The sequence below is a fragment of the Filicampus tigris genome, chromosome 10 (assembly GCF_054856515.1).
Source record: "Filicampus tigris isolate MCC_2025a chromosome 10, RoL_Ftig_1.0, whole genome shotgun sequence".
Lineage (NCBI taxonomy): Eukaryota > Metazoa > Chordata > Actinopteri > Syngnathiformes > Syngnathidae > Filicampus > Filicampus tigris.
In genome coordinates, this window is record NC_141226.1 from 25,139,499 (window position 1) to 25,164,219 (window position 24,721).

At 53.7% G+C, this 24,721-nt stretch overlaps 3 protein-coding genes across 9 annotated transcripts in view; 1 reads left to right on the forward strand and 2 right to left on the reverse strand.

Moving 5' to 3' along the window:
* Positions 1–5,478, reverse strand: part of smg7 (SMG7 nonsense mediated mRNA decay factor) — a 19,116-nt gene extending 13,638 nt beyond the window's left edge. Inside the window, exons 1-5 of one of the 6 annotated variants that reach the window (XM_086042413.1) lie at positions 4,991–5,478; positions 4,519–4,609; positions 3,254–3,285; positions 1,255–1,372; positions 1,014–1,146 (exon numbers count right to left, since the gene is read on the reverse strand). In XM_086042413.1, coding sequence (XP_085898539.1) covers positions 1,014–1,146; positions 1,255–1,372; positions 3,254–3,285; positions 4,519–4,609; positions 4,991–5,063 — 447 coding nt within the window. In that variant the 5' untranslated portion in view covers positions 5,064–5,478. Of the gene's footprint in view, positions 1–1,013; positions 1,147–1,254; positions 1,373–3,253; positions 3,286–3,810; positions 4,114–4,164; positions 4,452–4,518; positions 4,610–4,990 lie in introns of those variants that run through there. The other 5 variants (XM_086042412.1, XM_086042415.1, XM_086042417.1 and 2 more) reach the window with 5 other exon arrangements.
* nmnat2 (nicotinamide nucleotide adenylyltransferase 2) lies at positions 5,035–12,669 on the forward strand. 2 transcript variants are annotated; one of them, XM_086042433.1, is made up of 11 exons: positions 5,037–5,240; positions 6,176–6,264; positions 7,570–7,637; positions 7,865–7,943; positions 8,689–8,815; positions 8,887–8,967; positions 9,052–9,096; positions 9,245–9,321; positions 10,278–10,379; positions 10,441–10,508; positions 10,634–12,669. In XM_086042433.1, exons 1-11 carry the CDS (start codon positions 5,156–5,158, stop codon positions 10,734–10,736), a joined length of 924 nt encoding a protein of 307 aa, XP_085898559.1. In that variant the 5' UTR covers positions 5,037–5,155; the 3' UTR covers positions 10,737–12,669. The 2 variants fall into 2 exon arrangements, with proteins under 2 accessions (XP_085898560.1, XP_085898559.1); XM_086042434.1 differs by lacking the exon at positions 9,245–9,321 and having other exon boundaries at positions 5,035–5,240.
* Positions 12,670–12,672: 3 nt separating this feature from the next.
* lamc2 (laminin, gamma 2) lies at positions 12,673–24,540 on the reverse strand. Its single transcript, XM_086042419.1, has 21 exons — positions 24,358–24,540; positions 23,633–23,806; positions 22,522–22,639; positions 22,299–22,414; positions 22,112–22,243; positions 21,807–21,996; positions 20,655–20,767; positions 20,211–20,591; positions 19,777–20,010; positions 19,553–19,692; positions 19,318–19,474; positions 19,020–19,225; positions 18,817–18,896; positions 18,606–18,743; positions 18,372–18,516; positions 17,283–17,432; positions 16,621–16,735; positions 16,345–16,541; positions 15,255–15,404; positions 15,092–15,191; positions 12,673–13,907 (listed from the first exon to the last, which is right to left on the reverse strand). The coding sequence occupies exons 1-21, from the start codon at positions 24,413–24,415 to the stop codon at positions 13,654–13,656; spliced, it is 3,348 nt and encodes a 1,115-aa protein (XP_085898545.1). The 5' UTR covers positions 24,416–24,540; the 3' UTR covers positions 12,673–13,653.
* Positions 24,541–24,721: the final 181 nt, after the last annotated feature.

Consider the following 24,721-nt stretch of genomic DNA (forward strand, 5'->3'; position numbering starts at 1 on the left):
TACATTCCTGTGAGTCATGCTGTCCGCTCTGCCTGTATGCGTCGCTGCTGCGTGTGTGGAAAGTAGCAGCTGTTTGAATGTTTACAAACACTCACACCGATGCTAATTCCCGCCTGCCTGTCCGTGGCGTTTCGCATTCAACATTAGCATTAAGCTGAAGGACTATTGTTCGACAAACTGAGATGGTTAGGGTTAAACACTTGAGCGTTTACATCGAAAATGTTTCAATTGGCTTTTGGGCTATGAGTCGAGGTTGCATTCAGCCATTTTGGTCCTCACCTTTGGAATAGCCTGCCAGAGGATGTCAGGTCTGCAGAGACTGTTGATATTTTTAAGAGGAAGCTCAAGACACACCTTTTTAGTTTGGCTTTCAACAACTTTTAAATAATTTATCTTTTCTTTTGATTGAAGATAATTCTATGTTTTGCTTTGAATGTTTTAAAGCACTTTGAGTTGCATTTTTATGTATGAAAAGTGCTATATAAATAAAATGTGATTGATTGATTGAAATGTGATATGAGTCTACTTTTCAGTTTTAAGGAGCATGAATGCGTTTCAAGCATGTGGAAGGGGAAAAACTGTACAGGGAAAAAGAGGATTTTCACAATAAATACGGATGGGCCTGGGTGATCTATATCTATTTTGGGTTGTGATTCGGGCCAGTGTATTCTTACCAAATATATAAGTACAATGGAGCCCCTGCAAAACCCGGTCCCTAGCCATCGCAAATGACAGGGGTGGGCCAATGGACAGCGTCCAAACAAAAGGCCTGCTTCACTCAGTATATGACTGCCGAGGCCAGTCACTCATTCCCTCCAAAGACATTTTCAGAAACTCTCTCGGTCCACAAGTTGCAGCGGCTAACCCAAGCAGACTCGGCATTTTGACAGCCGAAGGCCTGCCACTCGACTGCTACTTCTTCATGTTGTTGTTGCTCGCGAGCAGAGAGCAACCAGTTGAGGTGTGGCGTTGAATGCAAAAAGCTTGCAAGCTCTCCAACAAAATCAGCTCACCTGAGTGTAGAAGCCGCTGGCCGCCTCCAGGAACAAGGACAGATTGGCCTGTACCTCATTGCGGTTGGGATTGGCCCGGTTCTTGGCCTGGCTCTGCAAGGTGGTGATCTGGTTCTTGAAGGCGTGGTTCCACCTGCAAGAGGACCACAGACGACACGCCAGTCACTTGCGGGCACGAGCGTCCGAGGAGCGTCAGCAGCTTGAGAGGAGAGCAGAGCGGAGCGGAGCGGCCGCCGCTTACAGGTCCTGCTCCACCTTCTTGTCCAAGGCGTACTCCAGGTCCGTGACCAGCATCTTCTGGTACAAGTCCTGCAAGGCCTGGCGGGACGTCCACGCCTCGGCCGCCGCCAGCTTGGAGTCTGCGCCGCGCAAACACACTCGTGCAGAGTCATATTTGTCCATAACAGTGCAACGGTGCAGTTACCGTGGCAACGACACACTTCCACACCAAGTCAAAAGCACTATGAGGAACTTGACCTCACTTCATATTCGTGCACATTATCCTTCCTCATGTGATGATCATTTCATTTCAAAATGAAACACTATTAAAAAGTGGATCTCGGGCTGGGCGATGAGTTGAAAAGCAAATATTTCATATCGGTCCGTATCGATATATCCATCCGTCATCCAAACCGCTTCTCCTGATATTTAGCATTATAATATATGTTTTTTACTATTCAAAATAAGGATCTGGAGGAAAAAGGCTGAATTGAGGTCATTTTATTTTAAAATATAACGTTTAACCTTAAATTAGAGGTTAAAACAACGATGAAAACGTCAAATCAAATGGTCAATTTAAAGATTCAACAGATGTCTTTTTCAACGTAACGTGCTGGGCCAATTCACAATGTACCGATTTCGCATTAGTCAGTGATGATCAGTGATGTCTTTTTTTCATTATACATTTCAACTAAGAAAACAAATTGATTAAATACAACAACAACAAAAAATAAGGAAAACACGCGACTATCGAGAGGAAACATACCAATTTTCCATATCTGGTAGTAAAACGTGATTTTGTGTTGCAAATTCCCACGAGGCCACGTACACACTGCAGCTCAATTTCGATTTTTCTTTGCCCATATGCGACACGTGTCTGATTTTTTTGCACGCAGTGTGAACAGTACAATTCTGATTTGATTCAAATTCAAACTGGGCTTCTTCCGTACGTGGCTCTAAATCTAATAGTAGACGTGTGAAATGAGGAGATCGAGCAGCGTCGCCACATATTTCTACCTCCTCCTGCCTCGTTACTCTGGCGATATGAGGTGATCAAATGGGACCCTATTTACTTCTGCAAACACTGCGCCACGTGATTTTGGCTTTTTGACTTATGCATGTCACTCGACGTGGCGTAAATGAGGACAGAGAAAGATCAGATTTAACAAAAACTCCAAATTGGGGATCAGGCCGCGCATTGCGAAGGTAGCCTTCGGTGCTTTTGATTGTTGCCAGTGACGGGCTTGTATTATTTCGAGTGCAATTTCTATTGACGTTGATCAGGTGTCTGTGGCGATATACATTGATTATTGGGCAGCCCACACTGATCCGAGACCAGTCCCTTCTGTTTTATCGCAACGCTAGGTCATGTGCATGATAAATAAAAGGTGGAACTTAACTTTACACGTAGTGATTCATTGTGACCATAATTGCATTTGACAAATAGACACCATTATTCATTCAAGAATACACCGTGTTCTGTTCCCATCTTTCCACACTAAAAGTCACGAACATGATGATTTTGATGATTTCACATACTTAAATTTCTGACACAGAATCATCCCAATCATGAGTTGCATTTAAAAACCTACAACCGAGTACAGTGTGTTCTGTTGCCATGGTAACAGGTCAGCGTTTCACACCAAGTCACGTTCATGACTATGTATATCATCATTTTAATATGAGCACATCTTATTTAGACGTGATTATTTTTATTGTGCTAATGACAATTGCTCGTCCTCGGACAATGTGTTCTGTTACCATGCTAATCACGTTTCAGTCAGCATTCATGAACACGATAACCGTGTATGACTTTTGATCATATCAGCTCCTATTTACACATCATGAGAAAATTAGATACGACAATTCGTCGCCGTTGTGCAATGCATCCCGTTACCCTGGTAACACAACATGTCATGAACTTTTCAGACGAAATGAAGGAAAGTGCTATTTAGCGTGCAAAATGTCCTTTTAGGAATGCAAGTTGTGTTGTATTTTATTGACGTGTCGAAGGTGCTCACCTGTCATGTCCGCCTTCAGGGCCTCTGCCTGTCTGCTCGTCAACACAACAGAGAGCAGCTGGTTAGACACTTATAACACACTTCACCTCCGAGTGACGTCAGCTGCTACACGTCATTCATGTCGTCGTGACGCCTAAGTCTCTGGCAGCGAGCGCACTGCGTCGCGTAGCCTCACCACAACCACCACTGTACAGAATATTGATAGCGTACGCTCGTGACGTCACACAACCTTGTACGACAACGCCAATGTTAGCAAAAAGCTACAGCTATGTAGCAACATGGACAAGTGACGACGAGTTTCACTACTCTGATAAAGATGCTCAGGTTCAAGTGAAGCTGACGTTTGAAGGCGCGATGCCACTATATGCGCAAAAGTGACTTTATCCGCGGAGTGTGATGACATCGACTGTTTGTTGATGTTGGAAACTAGCTAGCCGCCGCTAGCTTTAGCCTTAGCACGCGAGGAAAACAGCAGCAAAAGCGTCGCCTTCACAGGTTTCGTCTTGCCGCTCGTCGAGTCGTGTGTATCGGCACGAGAGGCCGCGAGCACGACCTACCGTAAAAAGTGCGCGCAGAGGCTCATCGTGACGGCTCGCCCGCGTTCACGCTACGACGAGCTCACGGGCTAACTGCGCGAACGCCGCCGCCATATTGTTGCTTTCTGTCTGCCTGCCAGCCTGCACGAGGGGCAGGGGGGCGGGGGCAGCTTCGGCACTTTCCGGAAACATTCGGCTCAGCACGAAAGAACCGAAATCAGACCGAAACGACAAAACACGCGAACAACTAAACACGAATAGAATACAATGCATAACAAACATAATGAAGTCTCTTTCGTTTGACACTTTGATGGTCTCGCTTGAATTACACCACTCACACGTCAACCCATTCGTCTTATTTTAGACAAAGCTGACCGGCGTTCAGGTTACGAAGCGCTCCCAAGTTGGCTCCGCTGACGCCGCCGCCAATTTGTTGCTTCCTGGCGGAGAGCAGTAGCTTCGGCACTTATCGGAAGGGTTCGGATCAGCACGAAGGAACGAGCAGATCGAAACGCCCACATTTATGTTGAGTAAAATGTTGACCGGTCCCTGGGTCGCCACGCCAGAGGCTCCCCTCACTCAGGTAAACGAGTCCGGGGGACAAAAGTGTGTGCACAACATGGAACATCATATCGTCAACATTTGCATTTGGTCCGTATATTGGGCAAGAAGATTGAGCACACATATTATCAACATGTCTGCCTGCAACGGCACGAAGAAAAGCAACACCTGAGCGCGTGGCATGCAGTCCCTGCGCGAAAGCTCATCGTCGACTTCTGGCCGAGCGCTTTTTCTTCTGCCTTCGAACCCCTGTGCTCGTCTCGGAGAAGAGGAAACAGTGTTATACAAGCGAAAGTCCATTTTCGTATGAACTGAGAGAGCCCAACTTAACAGGTCATTGAGTCACTCTTTTCAATCAACTAATCTATGCAAGGTATCTATGCAAGGAAAACACCCAAGAACCGTCCTTATGAAATCTACAATTTCTGAGTGAAGAAAGTGGAAGGTATATTTCAAGTAAACATCACTGCCATGTTTTTTCAGGGCACATTCCCCGAATTCTAATCCATCACCTAGCCCTCACCCAATCATTCAATCATACCCCACATTTCCCAATGAAGCATTCGAACGCAATTTCAACCAGAACGACAGTGTAATGAATGAGGAAAAAGGACTCCAATCAATCCGGTCTTTTGGACACCTTTCACGCTCCCTCTCCCTTGTTCACGTGACCAGCGTATCTGTGACACGGGTGACGTCACTTCCCCCAACATCCTGCCGCAGACTGGGCGACCTCGCCTCTCGCTCTGCGTCGTCTGCCGCCTCTACACAACCCCCAACCAGAACCAGAACCAGAACCGGAACCATGCCAGAAACCAGCAAAAGTCACGTGATCCTGCTGTCGTGCGGGAGCTTCAATCCCATCACCAAGGGACACATCCATATGTTCGGTAAGGGCTCGTGTGGGTTTGGCACGTTGTGACGTCACCCACCGCGATAGGCGGCCGCCCTTTGTTTTTGTTTTTGTTTGGTTCGGCCGCTGTCGCTCGTCGCTGTCCAGCGGTCCGGTGCTGAACGAAGCCTTCTCACTCGAGCTTTGCGTCGCGTCCAGTCGATGTCGTGAAGGCGGGCGGTCGAGCGGCGGGCAGGCCGGCCTTGAGAACAACGCTAGCGTACGTGCAGCCCCAACCCCACCCGCGATGTGACGCAGCCCACATAACAACGAGGTCAAAATAAGAGAAGGGCTGTCTGCGTACATGGGTGCGGAAGAGGATTGGGGGGGGGGGGGTGGAATAAGGGTGGTAAGATTCTCACTTTTATTTCTGAGAATAAAGTCAAAATTCTGACGTTAACGTCAGAATTCCGACTTTAAAGTCAGAATTCTGACTGTATTCTCCGAATTGTGACTTAATTCTGACTTAAAAGCGAGAATCTTGCCAACCTATTTTTTTCCCCCCACTGGCCCTAATCCTCTTTCGTTCATGGGCATTCGAAACGGCCCAAGACAAAGGAAGCCAACAAGAAGTCCAAAACTGGACAGTAAGAAACAAGTCCCGCTCAGTAACGCACACATCGTTCGTGGCACTTGCAAAAGGGCAGACAATGCATTTGGCTCATCTTGTCACGCTGCCCATGTGTTGCTTGTCTAGCTATCAGGGGACGTCGCACAGTTCTGTACTTGTAATATTTCTTGATTAGCCATGCGACCTCTTATGTTACCGCCATACAACGTAAGCCACTCTCCGTGCTGGCGCCACTCGACTGTTTGGCTAAACATGGCAATACGTCGCAGCCAGGGACCGGCCAGAACCGTGCGCTACCGGCCGTGTTGACTTTGCTTCTTCCCGCGTACAACTTGCTTTCTGTCTGTTTTGTGTGTGCGCAGAAAAGGCAAGGGACTACCTGCACAAAAGCGGCCGTTTCATCGTGATCGGAGGGATCATTTCGCCGGTGCACGACTCGTATGGCAAAGCTGTGAGTTGGCCGCCCGCAGTCAGTTGTCCTTGTCGTCGTTGACGCCTGAAATCCAACCGGCAGAAAAGTTGTCACAGCCGCCGCGGTGATGGCACACTGTCTGGCCATCCGTCAAGGCTCGCTGACTTTTCGGGAGGCTTTGCGGAGCTTTTTGAGGATTGGGCAGGGACGTGACGATAACGACCATGTGGCCATATTAAAACGCTCACCAATGCGCTCGCCATGTCACGATACTTACAGCGGCGCATGTCCGTCCAAACGCGCGACTTTTGTCCTGCTTTGTGGACCGGGATACGTTGCGCCGCTGAGCCCCAGCCAATTGGAGCACGTGACAATGAAAGGACCGACCGACCGACCGCGCCCGTTTCTTTGTCGCTGCTCATAATAAACAATAGGACTTCATTCATACGGCGCATATCAGAACAGCTGCAGCTGTAACAAAGCACTTTACTTTTAACAAGAAGAGCAGTCGGGCCGCAACAAAGGCAGTGAAAGCGAATCATTAAAACACAAATGAATGCTCCTCATGTATAATAAGACACGGGCAGAAAAGTGTCAGTCTCAGGTCGGGTCAAAAGCCGAAGAATAAAAGTGGGTCTTCCAAGTTTGAGTTTTCAAAATGGAGGGAGAGAGAGGGAGGGAGGGAGGGAGGGAGGGAGGGAGCTTGCCTAACATTGAATGGAAGGTCATTCCAGAGGGAAGGAGAAGGCTGCCTCCCCTCTGAGGCTCCGCCAAGGAGCGGACGAGCTCCGAGAGAGTCAGGCCACGCAAACGACATTTGTCAACAAATGGAAGCGTCTTCAAACGAACGGCAAAATGCCAAGGCAGGCCGCAGTCGGGGTGTCGGGCTCCGTCTTCCGAGCTCCGGTCAGGAGGCCACGTTTGAGAGAGGACCGGCCGACTCCAAAATCAAGTGCCTTCCGGTCATCTAGCCGAGGCGCGGATGACGGTTTGCAAGTGCCGATGAGAGAGGAGGGGCTTCACCTTAGCCGGCTGCCTAAGGTGAACGAAGACAGCGCTGATTTAAGATCACCGTCCAATTGAAAAGCCACGTTCGAGACTGTTGGCTCTCCACGAGAGCCGCTGGGAAGCGGAAGTTGACTTTTCTTTTTCTTGAAATTGAAGGAATTCACTGACATTGCTCTAGACCGGCCAAAAGCCTCATAAAGAAAGCCTTTTGGACTCTTGCTTGGGTAACCACGCCAGCGCTCGTTGATGAGAGGCCCGCAGCCGGTCTCTTTTGCACCCGCGTTCAGCTTTGCGCCATTCTTGTCTCCGCTCACACGCTGTTTGTGTGTCCGCCAGGGCCTGGTGTCCAGCAGGCACCGTCTGACCATGTGTCAGCTGGCCGTGCAGTCGTCCGATTGGATCAGGTGAGTCACGTGACGGCGGCCGCCGCTCGCCCGCCCGCTCGCCCGCCCGCTCGCCCGATTGGATCAGGTGAGTCACGTGACGGCGGCCGCCGCTCGCCCGCCCGCTCGCCCGCCCGCTCGCCCGCCCCGCTCGCCCGCCCGCCCGCCCGCCCGCTCGCCCGCCCGCCCGCCCGCTCGCCCGCCCGCCCGCTCGCCCGCTCACTCCAACGTCTTTGCTGCGGCCGCAGGGTGGACCCCTGGGAGTGTTACCAGGACACCTGGCAGACCACCTGCAGCGTCCTGGAGCACCACCGAGACCTGATGAAGGTGAGGCGTCTTGTCTTGTCTGCAATTGCATCCGTCCTCTCGGTCCGGCTGACTTTTTCAAGCCTCGTAACGTGCCGGAACGCGCCGGTCCCGAGTCGACAGTCGCGCGGCAGAATGAGCTTCAAGCTCAGCGCCGGCCTTTTTCTGGGGACGCATTTGCATTGCGGTGACCTTTTTCCAAGAGCGTTTAGGTCACACTGAAGAAGTAGTTGCGTGCAAAAGCCCTGGCTGATGTTTGCACGCAGGCATCTGAAGTGTTTTGCAGCCTTGGAACGCCGCAAGGCTTCCTCCTTGCCCGCTGACTAGCAGGAAATGACATCAGGTTTTAATTGGAGGCCAGCGGCCGTCACGGCGGATGTGTCAGCTGCGCGTGGTTGTGCAGGTGGCGAGGGGCGGCGACCACGCTGCCAGTTGCCAGAAAAAGGGAGGGCTGCAACGGATCAGCCGCATTCCTATTCAGTTCAATGGCAAAAGATGATTTGAGATACAAGCGTTTGGAGGTGGGACCAAATTCAGCTCGTATCTCAAGGCGCCGCTGCAACTTGGAACCAACCAACGACATTTGTATTTTTCGTTTCGTCATTCGCTCAGTCCATTTTGCTGTTTGGAATTTGGGTCGCTCCGCAAACTGCACTGCAAATGCCCCCCCCCCCCCACACACAAAGTCAAACATTGTCAAATTGTGGGCTCATCTTACGGCAAGTAAGATGAGAATCCAGCGGCTGGTGGTTGTTTTTGTTCCCAGCGAGTGACGGGCTGCATTTTGTCAAACGTCAACACGCCGTCGTCGACTCCCGTCATTGGTCAGCCGCGGACACAGGCTCCGCCCATTTACCAGAACCACAACAACTTGAACCACAAGGCCACTTCGGGTAAGTTTGGCCGACCCCGTCAATGGGAGGGAGGATGAGGATGAGGATGAGGAGGAATTTGTGGCTTGCAGTGAAACTTTGGGGGAAGCTGAGCGAGAGTTTGGCCAAAGTTTGCTGCACGCGTCCTCACATGGAACGCTTCACCTTCATTGGTGAGTGGTGATCACAATCACACGATGAGCGCACGCGCATGACGCCGACTTCCGTGACGCCGACTTTCATGTTCCTGGCGGCAGATGAAAACGCCAACTTGGGACCCGCCATGACGTACGAGGAGATCGGTGAGTGGCGGCGGCGGCACCTTGCGTCCATTTCCTGCATGTGTGTCTCCAGTAAAAGGTGTGCTCGACTGAGGGCGTGTCTCTTTCCTTCCGTGACAACCCACCTACCTACCCCGAACCACCCCCGCCCACCCGCTGTGCTGTGTAGAGTTGCGCATCTTGCTCCTGTGCGGAAGTGACCTCCTGGAATCCTTCTGCATCCCTGGCCTGTGGAAGGACAGTGATGTAAGCGCTCCCGTCACCCTGACCCCGCCCCCGCCCCCGCCCCCGCCCCCACCCCTCCGGTTTCTCTTACGTTAGTTACGATTGAAGAGTCAACAGCCAGTCAGAATCAGAGTCCTTCAGGCTTCAAAACAAGGACGCTTTTGCACACGGCAAACACGTTTTTGGACGGGCTATTTCACATTACGCTGACAGAATTGTGGCATCAATCCAACGCCTTAACAACAGCAACAACAAAATGAAGAGCGACTTCACAAATTGGCCTGCGTCAACTAAAAGCAAACGTCACAAATGACTGGAAAAACCTTTACAACCGAGTTGACCAAATGAGTCCCAAGAAGAGAAAGATGGTGTGAAAATCGCGAGCTCCCAAAAACGAAACACTTGAAAGCATTCGAAAGGACTGGCAAATGATTTCAGTCGTCTTGAAACGCCCCAAAAACAGAGAAACGGAGTGAGAAGGAAACGGCGTGACCAGCACCGACACGATGACGGCCTCTTCCTGCAGCCTTTCATCTTGTCGGACGCACTCTGACGTTCTCGAGCCACTTTGAGGGCAAGTCCAGTCTAACGTCGGCTTTGCGAAACGGGCCCGCCGGCGGCCTCTGCGCAGCAGCAAAACGCGGCCGTTTGGAGCCGTGTCCAAATGACATGCCGGCGGCTCAGCGAAGCGCCGATGGGGGCTCGCCCCTTTCCTGGCCTTGCGCAAGTGACGTCGGCAAGGCCGTTCGTGCCGATGGGCGCAGAGAGCGAACGGAGTTGGACTTGGCTTGACTTGCCCTCTCATTGCGCATCCTAAACGACTTCCGACGACAAAAGTCACAAGTGATTGAAACAGGCCACTCGCGCCCGAAAAACATGGCAAAAGTGAGCGCGGGGACTTTTGTAAAGCGGCGGCGCGAGCGCTTGCGAGTCACCACGGAAACGGAGCCGGCCATTCTTTGCGGGCGCGTTTGCAGATGGAGGTGATCGTGGGCGACTTCGGCATGGTGGTGGTCCCTCGCGATGGCGCGGACACCGAGCGCATCATGAAGCAGTCGTCGGTGCTGCGCAAACACAAGGTGGGCGGCCGCCGGTGGCGCTTTTGTCACTCGTCGTCTTTGACTCGTCGTCTGCTCTCAGGACAACATCGTGGTGGTGATGGAGGACGGCAAGCATCCCATGGCGCAGGTCAGCTCCACCAAGAGCAGGTGAGAGCGTCACGGACGCACGTACGGACGCAAACGGCGTCCGCTGGGCTTTTACTTTGGAGGAGGAGGAAGTGACGTGTTGTTGTTGTCGTTGTCGTTGTTGTCGTTGTTGTCGTCGCGCACAGACTGGCGCTGCAGCACGGCGACGGCCACGTCGTGGATTACCTGTGCCAGCCCGTCATCGACTACATCCTCAACACGCAACTCTACATCAACGCCTCGGGATAGGCGCCGCGCGCACGCGCGCGCTGCTACGCTAACACTTCTCCCCCTCCCTCCGCATCACCACGCAACTTCAGTACAGTCCAGCGCCACCCCACCCGTCGTTTTAGCCCTCCCGTGGCGACGTGCAGCGTCCATTTCAGCTTGTTTTTCCATGCATCCCTTCGTGCTTGCCTCAAGCCAGCTCTTTGTCACTGCAGTTGGTTGACAAATAGGAGAAAAGACCACGAACCATTGTGTATCGACCTGCTCAACCACCAAACCAAAGTTCATTAGCTTCACGCAAAACGAACGAGAAAAAAAACGAGCATTGATGATATGGTCATTCAAAAGCTTCAAAAACAACGGCCACTTGATGTCCGGGCAGATTGCCGGCCATCGGCGTCATCCGAATCGGCAAAGGTCGTCGATCGAGGCAACTGAAATATTCTCGTGACAGTTTGAAATTTCAGGCTCGACAAACGCAAACGGAGCAGCGACGCGCTCAAACGCAGCATTCGACAATACTGACTGGCCTATATTTTCTCTGCTGTGGAGGACCAGGATCTTTGCCTCTTCTTCTTGCTCTTAATTACGCCGCATGTCCCTTGAGTAGAGCGCAGTGCTGCCCCACAAGTTGTGGCACAATGTGGTACTGCACGGAACACGTCAAAACTAGATCTTGCCCGTTTGCTGTATGAACTGTATAGTGTGTACCCACATAACACTCCATGTCAATTAGCATGGTAGCCGCCGCTAGCTTGGGGCGATCGGTGGTAACAGCGTTTGAGGACGCCTACGCAAGCGGACTCACTGGCAAGGATCGCAACGACTACTTCCAAAAGCTCACGTGATCAGATGGAAAGCAACTTTCTGATCCTGATGGCATTACGGAGCGGGAGGAAGACATTTCCAAGTGGCCCGATAGTCGTCCCTACTTGGTGGAGCGTTTCCACGCGAGAGAAACAGCCAGCCTTTGGATGCGTCCAAATGTGCCACGTGTGGCCACGTACAGACCGCAGAACGTCACAATTTCGATTTGGAGTTTTATCTTTTGGGAGCTTAAGTTGTCCCTCACCAAAAATGCTGGAAAGGAGTCAATTGTCACCTAGCGGGCAGGCTCCACGTAAGCCAAACGTCACCAGGCCGGCCATTCTATGTTGCCGGGGGTCACGCCCGCCGGGCAAAACGCCGAAGATAAACAAAGCAAACAGTCATGCTAACCAAGCAAAAGCTTCCGTTACTCGGAGTGAGCGCGCGCGGAAGCTCATAGCTCAATGAGCTAGCTAGCAGTTGCTAACTAGCAGTACTAGCAACAAACGCGCCATTATTCCACAATTCCTGACTACTTCCACAACATTTCTAGACACGGAGGGTGAAGTCAAACCGAACGGCCACCGTAACTTACCGGAAATGAGATGAGGACCGTAAACGCGGGCACGCCTGATGATGTCGTCGGCCTCGGTCCAGTCGGTACGTTTAATAGCCTGCGGCCACACAGACTCCCGCAACGGACACTTTCCAATTGGAATGAAGAAAAAAAAATGAATTACTTTGGTAGACATGTGGATATTTTTGGAAACTACTCAAACACTAGCAGTGCCTGTCTACCGTTCCTTTGTAGCAATTATGCGCACGCAGCTTTTGATGACCAAGCGCGGAAACGGGCCTGTGGCGTGCCCAGCGTTCATTGCCATGGCAACCGGAGGCCTGTTGTCCACAAGACGGCCCTTTTAAAACCGTCCACGTCAAGTGGAGGAGTCTAGAAGCCAGAAGCCTCTTGACGAGGATCCCCCAAAAGATGGTGGTCGTGAACGGATGGCTCTTCAAAGAAAAAGCCTCAGCGAGCGGCCAATGCCTGCTTGTCAGTGTTGGTGTTGACTGTGCAGCATGTTGTCACTCTACTTGTGCTTGCGGCATGACTTTGGTCGATTGATTAAAATTCAACACAAAAGACAAACGCTTTGTCCGCAGCCTTTTATTCAATGCCACACCGATCGCTTTGAACACGTGACAATCGATCGGCTCACATTTCAGCACAAGAGGTCTGGACACGTTCGTCATTCTATAAATAGTCAAATAGGAAACACGTGGCAAGAGGTGCCTGCGTGCGTGCGTGCGTCTGGGCTGCCGGGCAGAGGCTCGCGTCTCCAAAAGCATCCCCCTCCTCACCCCACCCCCGGCAATTCAAAACATGGGTCATCGGTTGAGCTCCCAAACATCCTGTCGGAAGTTCTGAAGCTATTTTCAACACTTGAGGCCATTAACTCATTGATTGATTGCCGTTTCAATTGATCAGCTGGAAGACGTGGAATGTACAGTAGTTGCCAGTTGCCAACGGCTTGGTGTGGAAGAGGCTTTCACCCCGTTTGTCCGTGAAACGTTGGCTGGTGAAGCACTGCTAATGGCCAACGTGTGCCTGTAGATGGCAGTGTTGCACTGCCTCGGAATTAAGATGAGCACAGCTTTCGAGTTGAAGATCAAGCTTAGGAGATGAATCTCGACTTCTGACGTCAATTCAAGTCACTGTTGTTCCTTTTCACCAAAGCTGGTTTTCTCCGCCTTTTGGTGGGAAAGCTGTGTTTTGGGTGAAAGCAACCCATCTTCTACTGCTGAACAGCTTTTGACTTTTTCTTTTGCTAGGTTTGGTGGCAAACTTGCGGAAAACACAAGACACATTTCTGTGGGCCTTGACAGATGAGTCGAAATGCTCAAAGATGGCTGGCAGTAAATCAGCTCGTAATTTGTTCCATAACAGCAGCAATGGGTGTGAAAAATGGCAACTTGAGCACGTGCCCGACAGCGAGGACGCACCTGCGTGTGCGTGTGTATGCGCGCGCGCGTGTGTGTGTGTGTGTGTGTGTGTGTGTGGCTGCGGAAAGGGGAGGAGCTTCTGCCACGGAACGTCATCCGGGTGCGGTGTCAAAAAGCGCCGAGCGCCGCATCAGGCCTCCTCGATGGGGGGGCTGTTGAAGCATCCGCTGGGCACGGTGTTCAAGATGTCCTCCAGGTTGGCGATGTCCCACAAGATGGCGTCGATGTCCCCGTCTAAGAGGGCCAGCTGGCGGCGCTGCGCCGCCTCGCGCTCGACCGCGTCCCTCAGCTGAGGCTCCAGACGCGTCGCCACGTCCCGGCGGGCCGCCGCCACCGAGTCCTCCAGCTCCTGAAGGCGGCGCGGGTCCAACGTGCCCGGTTGGTCTGCGCAACGACAAGAAGGTCAGAGGTCGCAGCGCTTCTCCGACTAGGCTACCCGCACCCCCGGGGGACCCCGAGCCCTAACGAAGGCCAAGAAAAGAGGAGGTTGGCACAAGTCGTCGGAAAGGGCCATGCCTCGGCTGCGCGCGCAAGCGGTTGGCCCATTCAGCAAGAGAGGCCGATGCTAAGCGCTCTGCGGCCCGCAGGGGGCGCCAGCACAGCGTCCATTGCAGCGCAACGCGACGGGCGGTTCCTCGACTGGCGTGTGCGGCAGTAACATTTGGCCACCTCCTGTTTTCCCCGCGTTTTGTTTGCCATCAAAATTTTGGATTCCCTTTTGTCCCATTTCTAAGCCAACCCCTTTGTGTTACAGTTCAAACTGTCTCAAGTGGGAGTTTTCACGAGTTTTCACCCTCCAAATAGAATTCTTCAAGTAGCAAATCACATCCGGGCTTGGCAAGCTTCAAACAGCGCACCGCAGTGGGGCCGCCGTGCGCCAACTGCTTGAGCTCAGGGCGTGCAAGCGTGGAGCCGCGGCGCCCTTGAGCGAGACTGGGCCAGCCGCAAGTGCTTGAGCGGGCCCCCGCCCTGGTGCGTGCGTGTTGCGTGGGGCCACTATTGAGATGGGCCCCAATGCAGAGGTCAACTTGCCGTGATGCTGCTTCTTGCTCTTCCTAATTGAAAACAACATGGCAGCGCTTACTGGGGCCTTGTTGACTGCGCTGACGTCGACTTTGCGCTGACGTCGACTTTGCGCTGACGTCGACTTTGCGCTGACGTCGACTTTGCTCTGACGTCGACTTTTGTTTGATGTTGTGTCATGTTTTTCGGGGTGTCCTTTTTTCAGCTCGGGTCTCGCCGTTTGCTTGTCATCTCCACCTGTTCTCGGCAGCCCCGGTCCTCATGTCCGCCAATCATCTCCATCCACTCGTGTCTTGTCCAGGTGTGCCTCTGACTTTTTTAACTTGACCTTTATACTCTCTTTTTTTTGTCCTCAAGACATATTTTGTTACGGTAACATTACAACAACTTTGTCCTTTCCCAACGCTTCAATTGCTAATGCATTTAAGGGAAGACTACAGTACTACACATTCCTTTTGTTCACTTTGCGTGACTGGATTATGAGGGAGAAAAAAGCCTTCCTTGTAAAAGTTTGAGAAGCAGATGAGATTGAGCGCGTTTCTTACTGAGGTCATCCAGACCGCCGGCGATGTCTTGCAGCATTCTTCCTATGGCGTCTCGGGCCTGCTTGGCGTTCCCCAGGGCGGCGGCGGCGGCATCAGCGGCCTGTGGGTCAAACGCGTCACTTTGCTGTCGCCACCTATCGGATGTCGGCGGTCGACGTCTCACCTGCGCGCCATCCGCTTCCAGCTTCCTGGCGTCGTTCAGCTCGCCGCCGACGTCTGCGCCGACGTCGCCCGCCAGCACTCGCAGCGCCTTGGCGGCGTCGTTGAATTTAGTGACATCGCTTCCGAGAGGCGGCGCGGACGCGATCGCTCCCTGGCAAGTAAAAGGTTTTTCGTCACTTTGCGCCAAGTTCAGCGGCTCTCTTTTTGTGAAGGCGTAAATCCCGCAAGTCTGCGCGGAGGCGGCTTAACCCGGCTGCCGGTCCTTTCGCAGACGAGCTCGGGCCGGCGGACCTGCGAGAGGCAGATCTGCCGTTCCGCTTCCGCAGCAGTGGTAACGGCCAAGTTCCATCACAGCCAATCAAAAGGGCTCCTTTCATGCCCTTTCAATGTGGCGCACTCGAGTCTCCGCATGACAGGGGTAACATCTGTGCCGTCACGTGGGCACGTCGTGGGCCGGCGGATGTTTGAAAAAATGTAATACAATGATTGAGAAGCTTTGATCACATATTTTGGAGTGAAAACCATTGCATTAGACCAGCTGTCTACCCTGCACCAGTGTTAGACGTGGTCTGAGCAGGGTTTCTGCCAGCAAAAGGTCGCTCCGCCAGAGGCGTCTCCAAAATAAGGCTTCTGCTGCGCCCGTCGGGCCGCCTCGCTTGCCTGAGTGCGGTCTTAAGATAAGCAGGCCTTTATTGATCCCACAGTGGGGAAATTTTCAGTGTTACTGGCAGCAAAGATCACAGAGGTCACACAGGGACACAGGCGGCATAATGTAGCCATGAATGCAAGCTGGCAAGCAAAAACGTGCAGCGAGCCGGCATTTGCGCCACGGCAAATTTGCACTGTCCACAAAAATAGAGCCTAAGGACTTGGCACTTCTTGGGTTCGGAATTGAAGGCAATTTCCTGGAAAGACCAAAGGTGAATGTCCTTTGCATTCACCTATAAAATTGTGGTTGTGTTGATCATTCTTAGAACGTTAGAACGCCCCGGAAAGAAGGAAGAGAGCTGAAGCCTTGAATCTTAGATTAGCACCCTTGCTAGTCAATCCACGCCAGCACTTTATGCTACGCTAGGTAAGCGGCGGCGCACCTCCAGCCCCGGGATCAGGCTCTCCAGCCGGTTGATGGATGCCATGGCCCCGTCGGAGTCAGCGGACACGACGTCCAGAAGGGCCCGCGTCTCGCCGTTGCTCTTGGCGGCCCGCTGAATGGTGGCGTTGATGGCAGGAAGTCGTTTAATGGCGGCGTCCGCCAGTGCTTGGTTGTCCACCATCTGCTGGTCAAAGCCTGAGAACGGACAGGATGGCGAGGACAGTGAAGACGAGCAGGACAGGAGGCGGCTTTTCGGCGTTTGCTTTCCGTTTACCTCTCAGAGTACCGAGGGCTGCGTCCAGCTTGTTGGTGTTGCCGTTGATGCGCTGCAGCGCCCCCTTGGTATCAGCATGGGCAGCGTCCACTCGGCCTGTCAGCGCATCCATATCCTGCGAGGGTCACGTGACATCACAATTTCCTTCCTGGTCATTTCCAGAATAAAAGCTTGATGACGTGGCAGCATCAGCGAGCGGTCAGAGGGCAGGACAGGACAAATGATGCGACAACTAGCAAATAGGAATGGACAGGATAGGACGCAAAAGGATTTGTAGCTGGGCAGTTCAACCCTATGACAAAAGAAAGTAAGCAAAAGGTCAAAAGAGTCAAAGAGGACCAGGGTTATGTGCCAGACCGACTCTCGCCCCTGTGGGGAAGGGAGTTCAAGGGACGCAATGAGTAGTCAAGAGGACAGGACAGAATGGGCCGGAACAGGACTGGTCAATGTGAAACAGGACAGGGGCTGTAGAAAGGCAGGGCTACACCCACCGGGAAGCAGACACAGTAGGTTGCAATTAGACCACGACGGGACGCGTGGGACAGGGCAGATTGATGGAAAATGAACCTGACGGATATGATGACAGAAAAGCTTGGCCGGTTGCCCGATGTCGTCACCGATCGGAGCGTGACGTGACATGGATTCCCACAATGCTTCCCTACCTGCATGGCATCCCTGCCTCGCTCCAGCAGGTCCCGGGCAGCGACCGTGTCCCGCCCTATGTCGTCCCGCAACGCCGTAAAGCCCGCCACGTTCCCGTCCACCGCCTTCTTCAGGAGGCCTAGCTTGGCCGCCATGGCGTCCACCTCCCCCTGAGCGCAACAGGGACGTCAAAGGCGCATTAGGATGGAGAGGAGTCGGAACCTTTCATGCGGGCGGGCACCGAGCGTTTTGTACTCTAGCTCAGTTGAACAACTTCCTGAACAAAATGGATAGTTTGACCGCGGCACATTTGTCCCAACAATCTTCGCTGCTTGATACTACAAAAGAAAGTCCGAAGAATTGGATTGATGACATAGGGCCTGAAGGCCGGAACTCAAAGCAGAAGAATGGTCCCGCTTGTACTGACGCAAAAAGACGTGGAAGCGCCCGCTGCTGACTCCGCTGCCCACAAAGCAACAGCCGAGGGCAACTGAGACCACGGCAGTGGGGAACGAGGATGACCTTGCGCACCCGTTGCTGGATTGACAGCGCTGCTTTTCGTACACTGGAGTCAAAGAGGTGAAATATTGACGAAATTCATTCATTATGAAATGAATGAAATATTAATTGAGTGGCGCGTCGCGTTCAAAAACACCGGGGAATAACGTTGCTCAGCAAAAAACGACATGGCGTGTTAGCAACTCACATATTCTAAACTTCCCGCAGGCAAACTAACTAACTAAAAAAAAATAAATCAATAAATGAACAGTTGTTGTCACTAGGCAGACTTGGTGCCTCGGAGAAAGTGTTGAGTCCGCAGGGGCTGCCGGTTAGAGAGCGGGTATGAGCGGGAAAACGCCGCTTCGGAGGTGTTTTGGGTGAGCAATTGGCCTTCCTTTTGGCGTGGCTCCAGAAAGTTGATTTTGCCCGATGCGGGCCGGCCCTTCGGGATTGGATATTGTGGGCCGACGCCTTTCGGACCCGACGATCGAGACAAATGCACTCGCAACGCACTTGAGACAGAAGGGTTATCCATCTTCCCGGACAACAGGTAGTGGGCATTTGACGTCGTTGGTGGGCAAGGGCCAAAGGGAAGCCGATTGACTGACCGTCAGGGCGGGCGGGATGTCTCCGGCCATCCTGTTGATGTCTTCCAGCATGCCGTTGGCCTTGTTGCTCTCCTCCATTGCCTCGCCGCCCACTCGGGTCGCCTGGCTCTCCAAACCTTTGACCCGCGCCGCCATCCCGTCGTAGCTGAGGAACACGCGCGCGCAGTCAAAACACAAAAGCGAGACGCTGCCCCCCGTCGAACGCTCGGCGGGATGAAAGAAAGGCTAACGTACACGGTTTTCACTCCTCCAATCAAATCTTTGACATTGTTCTCCTCGGTGAGAAGACTCCGCATCAGCGCCAGACTTTTCTCGGAGTCGCTCAGAGCCTCGTTGGCGCTGCGCTCCGCCGCCGCCGCCTTGGTCCGATGCCTGACAGAGCCACCACACTTGAACAACGAGCAAGTTTACCAAAATTGCGCCGGTGAGTGTCGGGTGCACGCACTTGTCGGCCAAGCTCGTCGCAGCCTGCGCCAGCGAGGAGAGAAGTTTTGGAGGCACGGGCGCATCTCCCGCCGGGAACTCCTGACAGGAATGACGAGAATGTGGAAGTGTGATTCGACCCAGTGCCCTGGCACTTCAGTCGAGTGACCAGACAACCGAGTCCAGTCAACTGACACCTTGTGACAATGCGGCGTAAGCTCTTACAGCTGACCGGAGACCTGTCTTGGCCTCGTTCAGTTGGCGTTTCATGTCCTCCATTAAATCCTGAAGCTGACCCGCTTTGGTCACGTAAGTCTGTTGCCGGCGTTTGATGTCATCGGTGGCATCGGCCATGTTCCGGACGTCCTGTTCCTCGGTCAGACGAGTCCGGCCGATGGACTTCAGACTGTCCTGCAGCCGCTTCTCCAGGTCTGAGGGACATCACGGGCGGGACTCGGATGAGGCATGACCTCGCGACAAATCCAAATGTCCGTCACACGCAAAAGAGGTGTCGACGTCGCACCTGCCAGTTGCTCCGCGTCACCCTCCAGGTTGTCCGTCAGCTTCTCGGCCGCAGTAAGGACAGCCTCCACGTTGCCGTCGTTGCCGGTATTGAGTCCGCCACCCGTCCGGGAGTTCTGCACTTGCAGCTGCTCGAGTTTGAAAGCCAACTCCTCCATCTGCAAGTCGCACATTAGGAAAGGGATGACAAAGACGGCTCGCGTGAGTGATGCGGACGACCCGGGGTGACCTCTCACCTTGGCTTTGGCTCCGTTGAAACAGGTGGGGCACTCGCGTGACGCCCCACACTTTGGACCCTCGAAACCCGGTCTGCAGCGGCACCGACCGTTGTCGTCACACTGCGCCGACTCGGAGCCCCGAAGATCGCAGTCGCACGCTGAGCCGCCCAAATACAGGAAATGCTCACGTTGCCATCGACATACAACTTCAGCGGCATGTCAGCTTGGTCGCGGCGACTTACGTCTGCAGGCGTCGTCCAGGTTGCGATGGTAGAAGTTGGGCAAGCATACGTCACAGCGGCGACCCGTTGTGTTGTTGACACACTTGAGACACTCGCCGCTGGTTCGATCGCAACTTCCCGCCACGCTGACGTCAATGTGGCCGTTGCACTGGCAGGGTCGGCACGGCCGCCAGCCGCCGGCGCCCCCTCCCGGCGAGCCGTAGAGACCTTCCTGACACTCGTCGCAGCGCAGGCCTGAGCACACGTCACCGGGCGAGCGTTGTAAAATCACAACAATACGCTAACCCCCGTTAATTGGGTGGAGCAGAGTCAGGAGAGCAAAATGCCACATCCGCTTGTGTGCCCGATATGCCCCGTTGTGGCCGATCAAGTCCCCCGTTGTCTGATTATGTTCCATTGGGTCCGCTATTTGCTCAAAACTCCGCCGGACCCACCTGTGGTTCCGGGCGGGCAGATGTGACACTGCGCTCGTGTCGACCCAGGAAGCAGCGAGCACGGCACTCCCTCGGCGCAAGGACACGGGATGCAGCGTCGAACCCAGAAGTCCCAGTAGAAGCCGTCCGTGCAGCTCTGCGTCTCGTCTGCGGGATAGCAGTCCCCCGTCTGCGGGTCGCAGTCGCCGCCTCTGCAGCTGCAGGGCTCGCAAGGGCCGAACGCTCCTTCCGTCACCCTTTGCCGTTTGAAACCTGCTGAGCATTGCTGGCAGAAGTCGCCTTCGTACCCCGGCGGACAGACACAGGTCCGCACCCAGCGGGCCGGGGCGCCGTCGCCTCGCCTCGCAGAGACCAGTTTGACGTTGTCAAGGTAACCGCGTCCTAGAGACAAACACCCGTTGAAGGCTACGCCGCCCGAGCCAGGATCCGAGAGTCGCAGCTCACCTCTGTCTCCGAAGGTGGCCCGTATCTTGATGGCGCTCAGGTTCTGAAGGAGCGTCTGGAACTGGAAAGGGGTGAGCTGAGGGCGCCACCCGCTGCCGGGCTGCTCGTCCAGTCTGATGTCACGCAAGAGACAGTGTGATGACACGACATCACTCAATGGCCTGGCGTAAAGTTCCTCAGAATTACAGTTTGCGTTGCAACACAAACAGGTCTAAAACCACTCCAACTGCCAACTGAACCCCAAATGAGCAAGCAATAGTCAACGGAGGCAAGGAAAAACTCTCTTGAGAAGAAAGCTCCGGCAGAACCAAGAGTCGGCCCGGGGCGGCTGCGTGTGTGCGTCAGCAGTTCAGCTGAGTACTTTGCTGAGGCTGAGAGCGAGCAACGTTGCAGTTGAGGCAAGCGATGAAGGAGAGGGGACGGCTGGACCGGATCCAGCCCACCGGTTGTCAATCGAACGAAATCCGCGCTTGCCGTTTGCCCAGCTGGATGAGCCCGGGCTCAGCGCGTGAGATCTGAAACCAGCTCATTTCACGACGGCAGGGAATGCGCTGTGAAAATGTCGAGCTTTATTGAACAAACCGCGCCGCGGCAAAGTGAAGGGAGCACCCTTGTCCTGTCTGTTTAATGTTCGTTTGAAATACGACTAAAGGCGCATTTGTTGGGACCAATATATCGCTGGAAACGGAAACAGGCCATGAGCGTTTGACCTAAAGAGATGATGGAGACATTTTCCGATCAGGTTTCCTTGATAATGACCAAAATCACTACCCAAATCCTGACGTGAACAGCTACGGCACTGTACTGGCGCAAAGGAGCCTTTTTCGGCATTCCACGTAGTCACTTGCTAACACTTTCAGTGGCACCAGACACTCAAATGAACAAGAAATGGAAGAAAACATGCCGGTCTCTCAATTGTTTCCGCGGCTGTACATCATTGAGACACTTGGAAACTCGGGGAAATTGTGAAGAAAAATGAAGAACTTTCAGTCTCATTGAAGTGGGAAAGTGCCGCGAGTCATGACCTAACCACGTGAGCGCCGCAGATTCCTGGTTTGTTTCTACTTGCTGGACCGCCTGGAATGTTCCCGCTTCTCCCTGAACAGGCTCCATGCGGCTGCTGGAACCTGACGGAGGTGGCGGAATTCTGACCTGAAGGTGTAGTTGATCTTCTGTCCGCAGGGGACGACAGAGCGCAGCTCGCCCAGGGAGGCCGAGACCCGGTGACCGGAACCTTCCAGGATGACGTCGTTGATGGACGGGTGACGGATGCCGCGGTCCAGACGCAGTGAGAAGGACAAGTTGTGACCGTAACTCAGCAACTTGTTGCCCAGATAAGAAGCTGCGCAAAAGACAGACATTGTGCGGTCAGGAGGACAGCAAGCGTCAGGAAGTGCTTGCAAGGGTCAGGGTCGGGCTAAGGCCCGACCCGGGGGGGCGTCGGGATCCGCTCGCACCTGGCGCGTACAGGTAAACCGGCAGACCGTTTCCCGAGATCACCTCCACGTCCTTGTACTTGGGGGACCAGCGGGAGTGGACGTCCGCTGGGGTCAGGCCGTGAGAGGTCGCCGCCTTCCAACCGTCGGGACCTGCAGACGGGACCCGTCAATCGCCTTCCGGCAGGCTTCGATTAGGGCGGCTTACCGTGCTCAAAGGCGGACGAGATGTTGTGGACGCTGTACGTCGACTGAGGAGAACACTGGCCGCTGTGACCGTAACAGAAACAGAACGCACTCCCAGAATCCTCTCTGGGTTGTCGTCTGCAAAGAACGGGAACGGGAACGAGCGGGAGAAAAAGAAGAATCCGGGTTGTGGTGACTTATTTCAGTGCTATTGTTTTGTTCAAATGTCATGTTTTGGTGTTAACCTTGCTGAACATCCCTGAGGTCCGATCGGCCCTTGGGGGCAGAGGTCACACTTGGTTCCAGAGACTGCTTCCCTGCAGGTACAGCGCCCCCTGCTGTCACATCTGCTGCTCACAGAACCTGGAGAACAGCGGGAGTCGGTCACCATTCCCCACTCCAGAATCACTCGATAGGGATTCTCAGGTGGTGGGCCTACCGTCGCTGGTTCCCTAGAAGGGCCACTAAAAATCCCTTGTCAGTGACGAGGGCTTTGGGAATGAGCGACGGGATGAGTCAATGAGATGATTCCAAATGCAGCGACTGCGCTCAGACCCCTTTACTCATTCCCAGCTGCCGAATCACTACAAAGGGATTTTCAGGAACCATCTAGGTCAGGGGTGGCCCGGTCCGGTCGTCAAGAGCCACTATCCAGCCTGTTTCGGCCCAGGTTGATTCCTACGGCGACACGCCCGATTCAAATCATCAGGCTCATTGTCAGGCTTTTGCAAATCTTGCTGACGAGCCCATCGTTTGAGTCAGGTGTGTTGCCGGAGGGATGGACCTAAAACAGGCTGGAACGTGACTGGTGAGGACCGGACTTGGCCACCCCTGATCTCGGTCCGCTACGCTGTCGAAAAGGCTGCACATTGCGACTAGGGCGGGGGTAGGCAACCCCGGTCCTCGAGAGGCGCTGCCCTGCTTGTTTCAGAGGTTTCCCTAGCCCAACACGCCGGAAGCAAGTCATCAGCAAGCTCTGTGGAAGCCCGCTCACGACTTCTCAAACAAGCAGGGCAGCGGCTCGCTAGGACCGGAGTTGCGTACCGCTGGATTGGGGCCTCGGGGATGAGCGAATGATTGCGAATACAGCGACTGCGTTTGGAACCAGTCGCTCATTTGGAACCAGTCGCTCATTCCAGACTCGCCGCGTGGGGACGTTCACATCAAGGGCTGAAACGACGAATCCCTCAATCCCTCCCTCCTCACTCGAGGGACATTTTTCGAGCGAGCGCATAGTCGACTCCGGGGCCGTCATGGCCATGGCCGGTGGAGTGTCCGCGTCGTGGATAGGGAGGGCTTCCCAACGGAGCCTTCGAGTCGCTGATGCGCTCAGGACAGCTTTGGCGGAAGCCTCACCTGCGGGGTGGCAGCCGCACGGCGTGCAGCCCAGAGTCGCCCCCTGTTGGTAGAAGCCGTCTTTGCAGAGCTCGCACCGCCGACCTCGGCTGTTTCCCGAGCAGTCGGCGCAACGGAGACCCCGGGCGTCGCGCACGCACCCGCTGGAGCGACCGTTGCACTCGCAGCGCGGCCCTGCCCAAAGACCAAAACAAAGACGGCGGTCACAGTTGGCAACGGGAGTCGAATCATGACATTGACTGGCGACTTGAGGATCCTTGACTCTGCCAACGTGTACAAATTTCAGTCTTTCACCGGCTCTTCCACTTTTTCCACTCGTTCCGTTTGACCTCTCCTCTCATTTTTCGACATAAACACTATCACCTACTTGTATTCTACACTTTCTACTTTGGGTTGTGACTCTTGGACCGTCTACCTTTACGACGTTCACTCCCTTTGCACTTACTGGGAGCGCTACATTAACTAGGAATACGACAGTAATTGCGAGTGGAGCGAGAACACTGGTCGGATCTCTTTGTAGTGTGCAAAATGTGGACTAGGAGGCGACTTCACCTTATGTGCAAACGAAAGTGAGGTTAAGTGCGCTGAGGTGACACAACAACAAAGACGCCGCGCTCTCGAAGGCAAGCCAAGTGAGTCGAAAGGTCACGGGTCAAGTTGTAATCCGGCCAAACGAGAGTGGCCTGGCTGTTGTCATCTTGGTAACAGGAAACAAAGTGACTTACTTTCGGTCGCCGTGACGGCACCAAGCACAAAGAAAAGTGCGCAGAATGAAATCCTCATGTCGTCTTCTTCACACCGCGCCTTCAAATCCTCCTCAAAGTCACACACACTCTGCTTTTAAAATGTGTGCGTGTCTGAGACATGTCAGGACACGCCAACCACACACACACACACACACACACACGTACGCGTGTGCTGGCATGAGTGTGTGCTGGGCGTTGTTCGAGAGTTTTACAGCACCTTGAACTCCCCCCCCCCCATGTCTGCATGCGGACAACAACTTCCTTTTACGAGCTGGACTCACACAGACGTGACAAGCAAACACGGGAAATACGACAAACGTGATAAACATGATGAACCATATGG

What these genes read in the sequence shown, in the direction of transcription:
- nmnat2 (XM_086042433.1), top strand. Translation starts at nt 5,156, where the DNA reads ATGCCAGAAACCAGCAAAAGTCACGTGATCCTGCTGTCGTGCGGGAGC. An exon ending in GGGACACATCCATATGTTCG is followed by an intron (nt 5,241 to 6,175) that starts GTAAGGGCTCGT and finishes GTGTGTGCGCAG; the next exon opens with AAAAGGCAAGGGACTACCTG. An exon ending in ACCACCGAGACCTGATGAAG is followed by an intron (nt 7,944 to 8,688) that starts GTGAGGCGTCTT and finishes TTTTGTTCCCAG; the next exon opens with CGAGTGACGGGCTGCATTTT.
- lamc2 (XM_086042419.1), bottom strand. Translation starts at nt 24,415, where the DNA reads ATGAGGATTTCATTCTGCGCACTTTTCTTTGTGCTTGGTGCCGTCACG. An exon ending in ATTGGAGGAGTGAAAACCGT is followed by an intron (nt 18,517 to 18,605) that starts GTACGTTAGCCT and finishes CGTGTTCCTCAG; the next exon opens with CTACGACGGGATGGCGGCGC. An exon ending in CGGCGGTCTGGATGACCTCA is followed by an intron (nt 13,908 to 15,091) that starts GTAAGAAACGCG and finishes GTCGTTGCGCAG; the next exon opens with ACCAACCGGGCACGTTGGAC.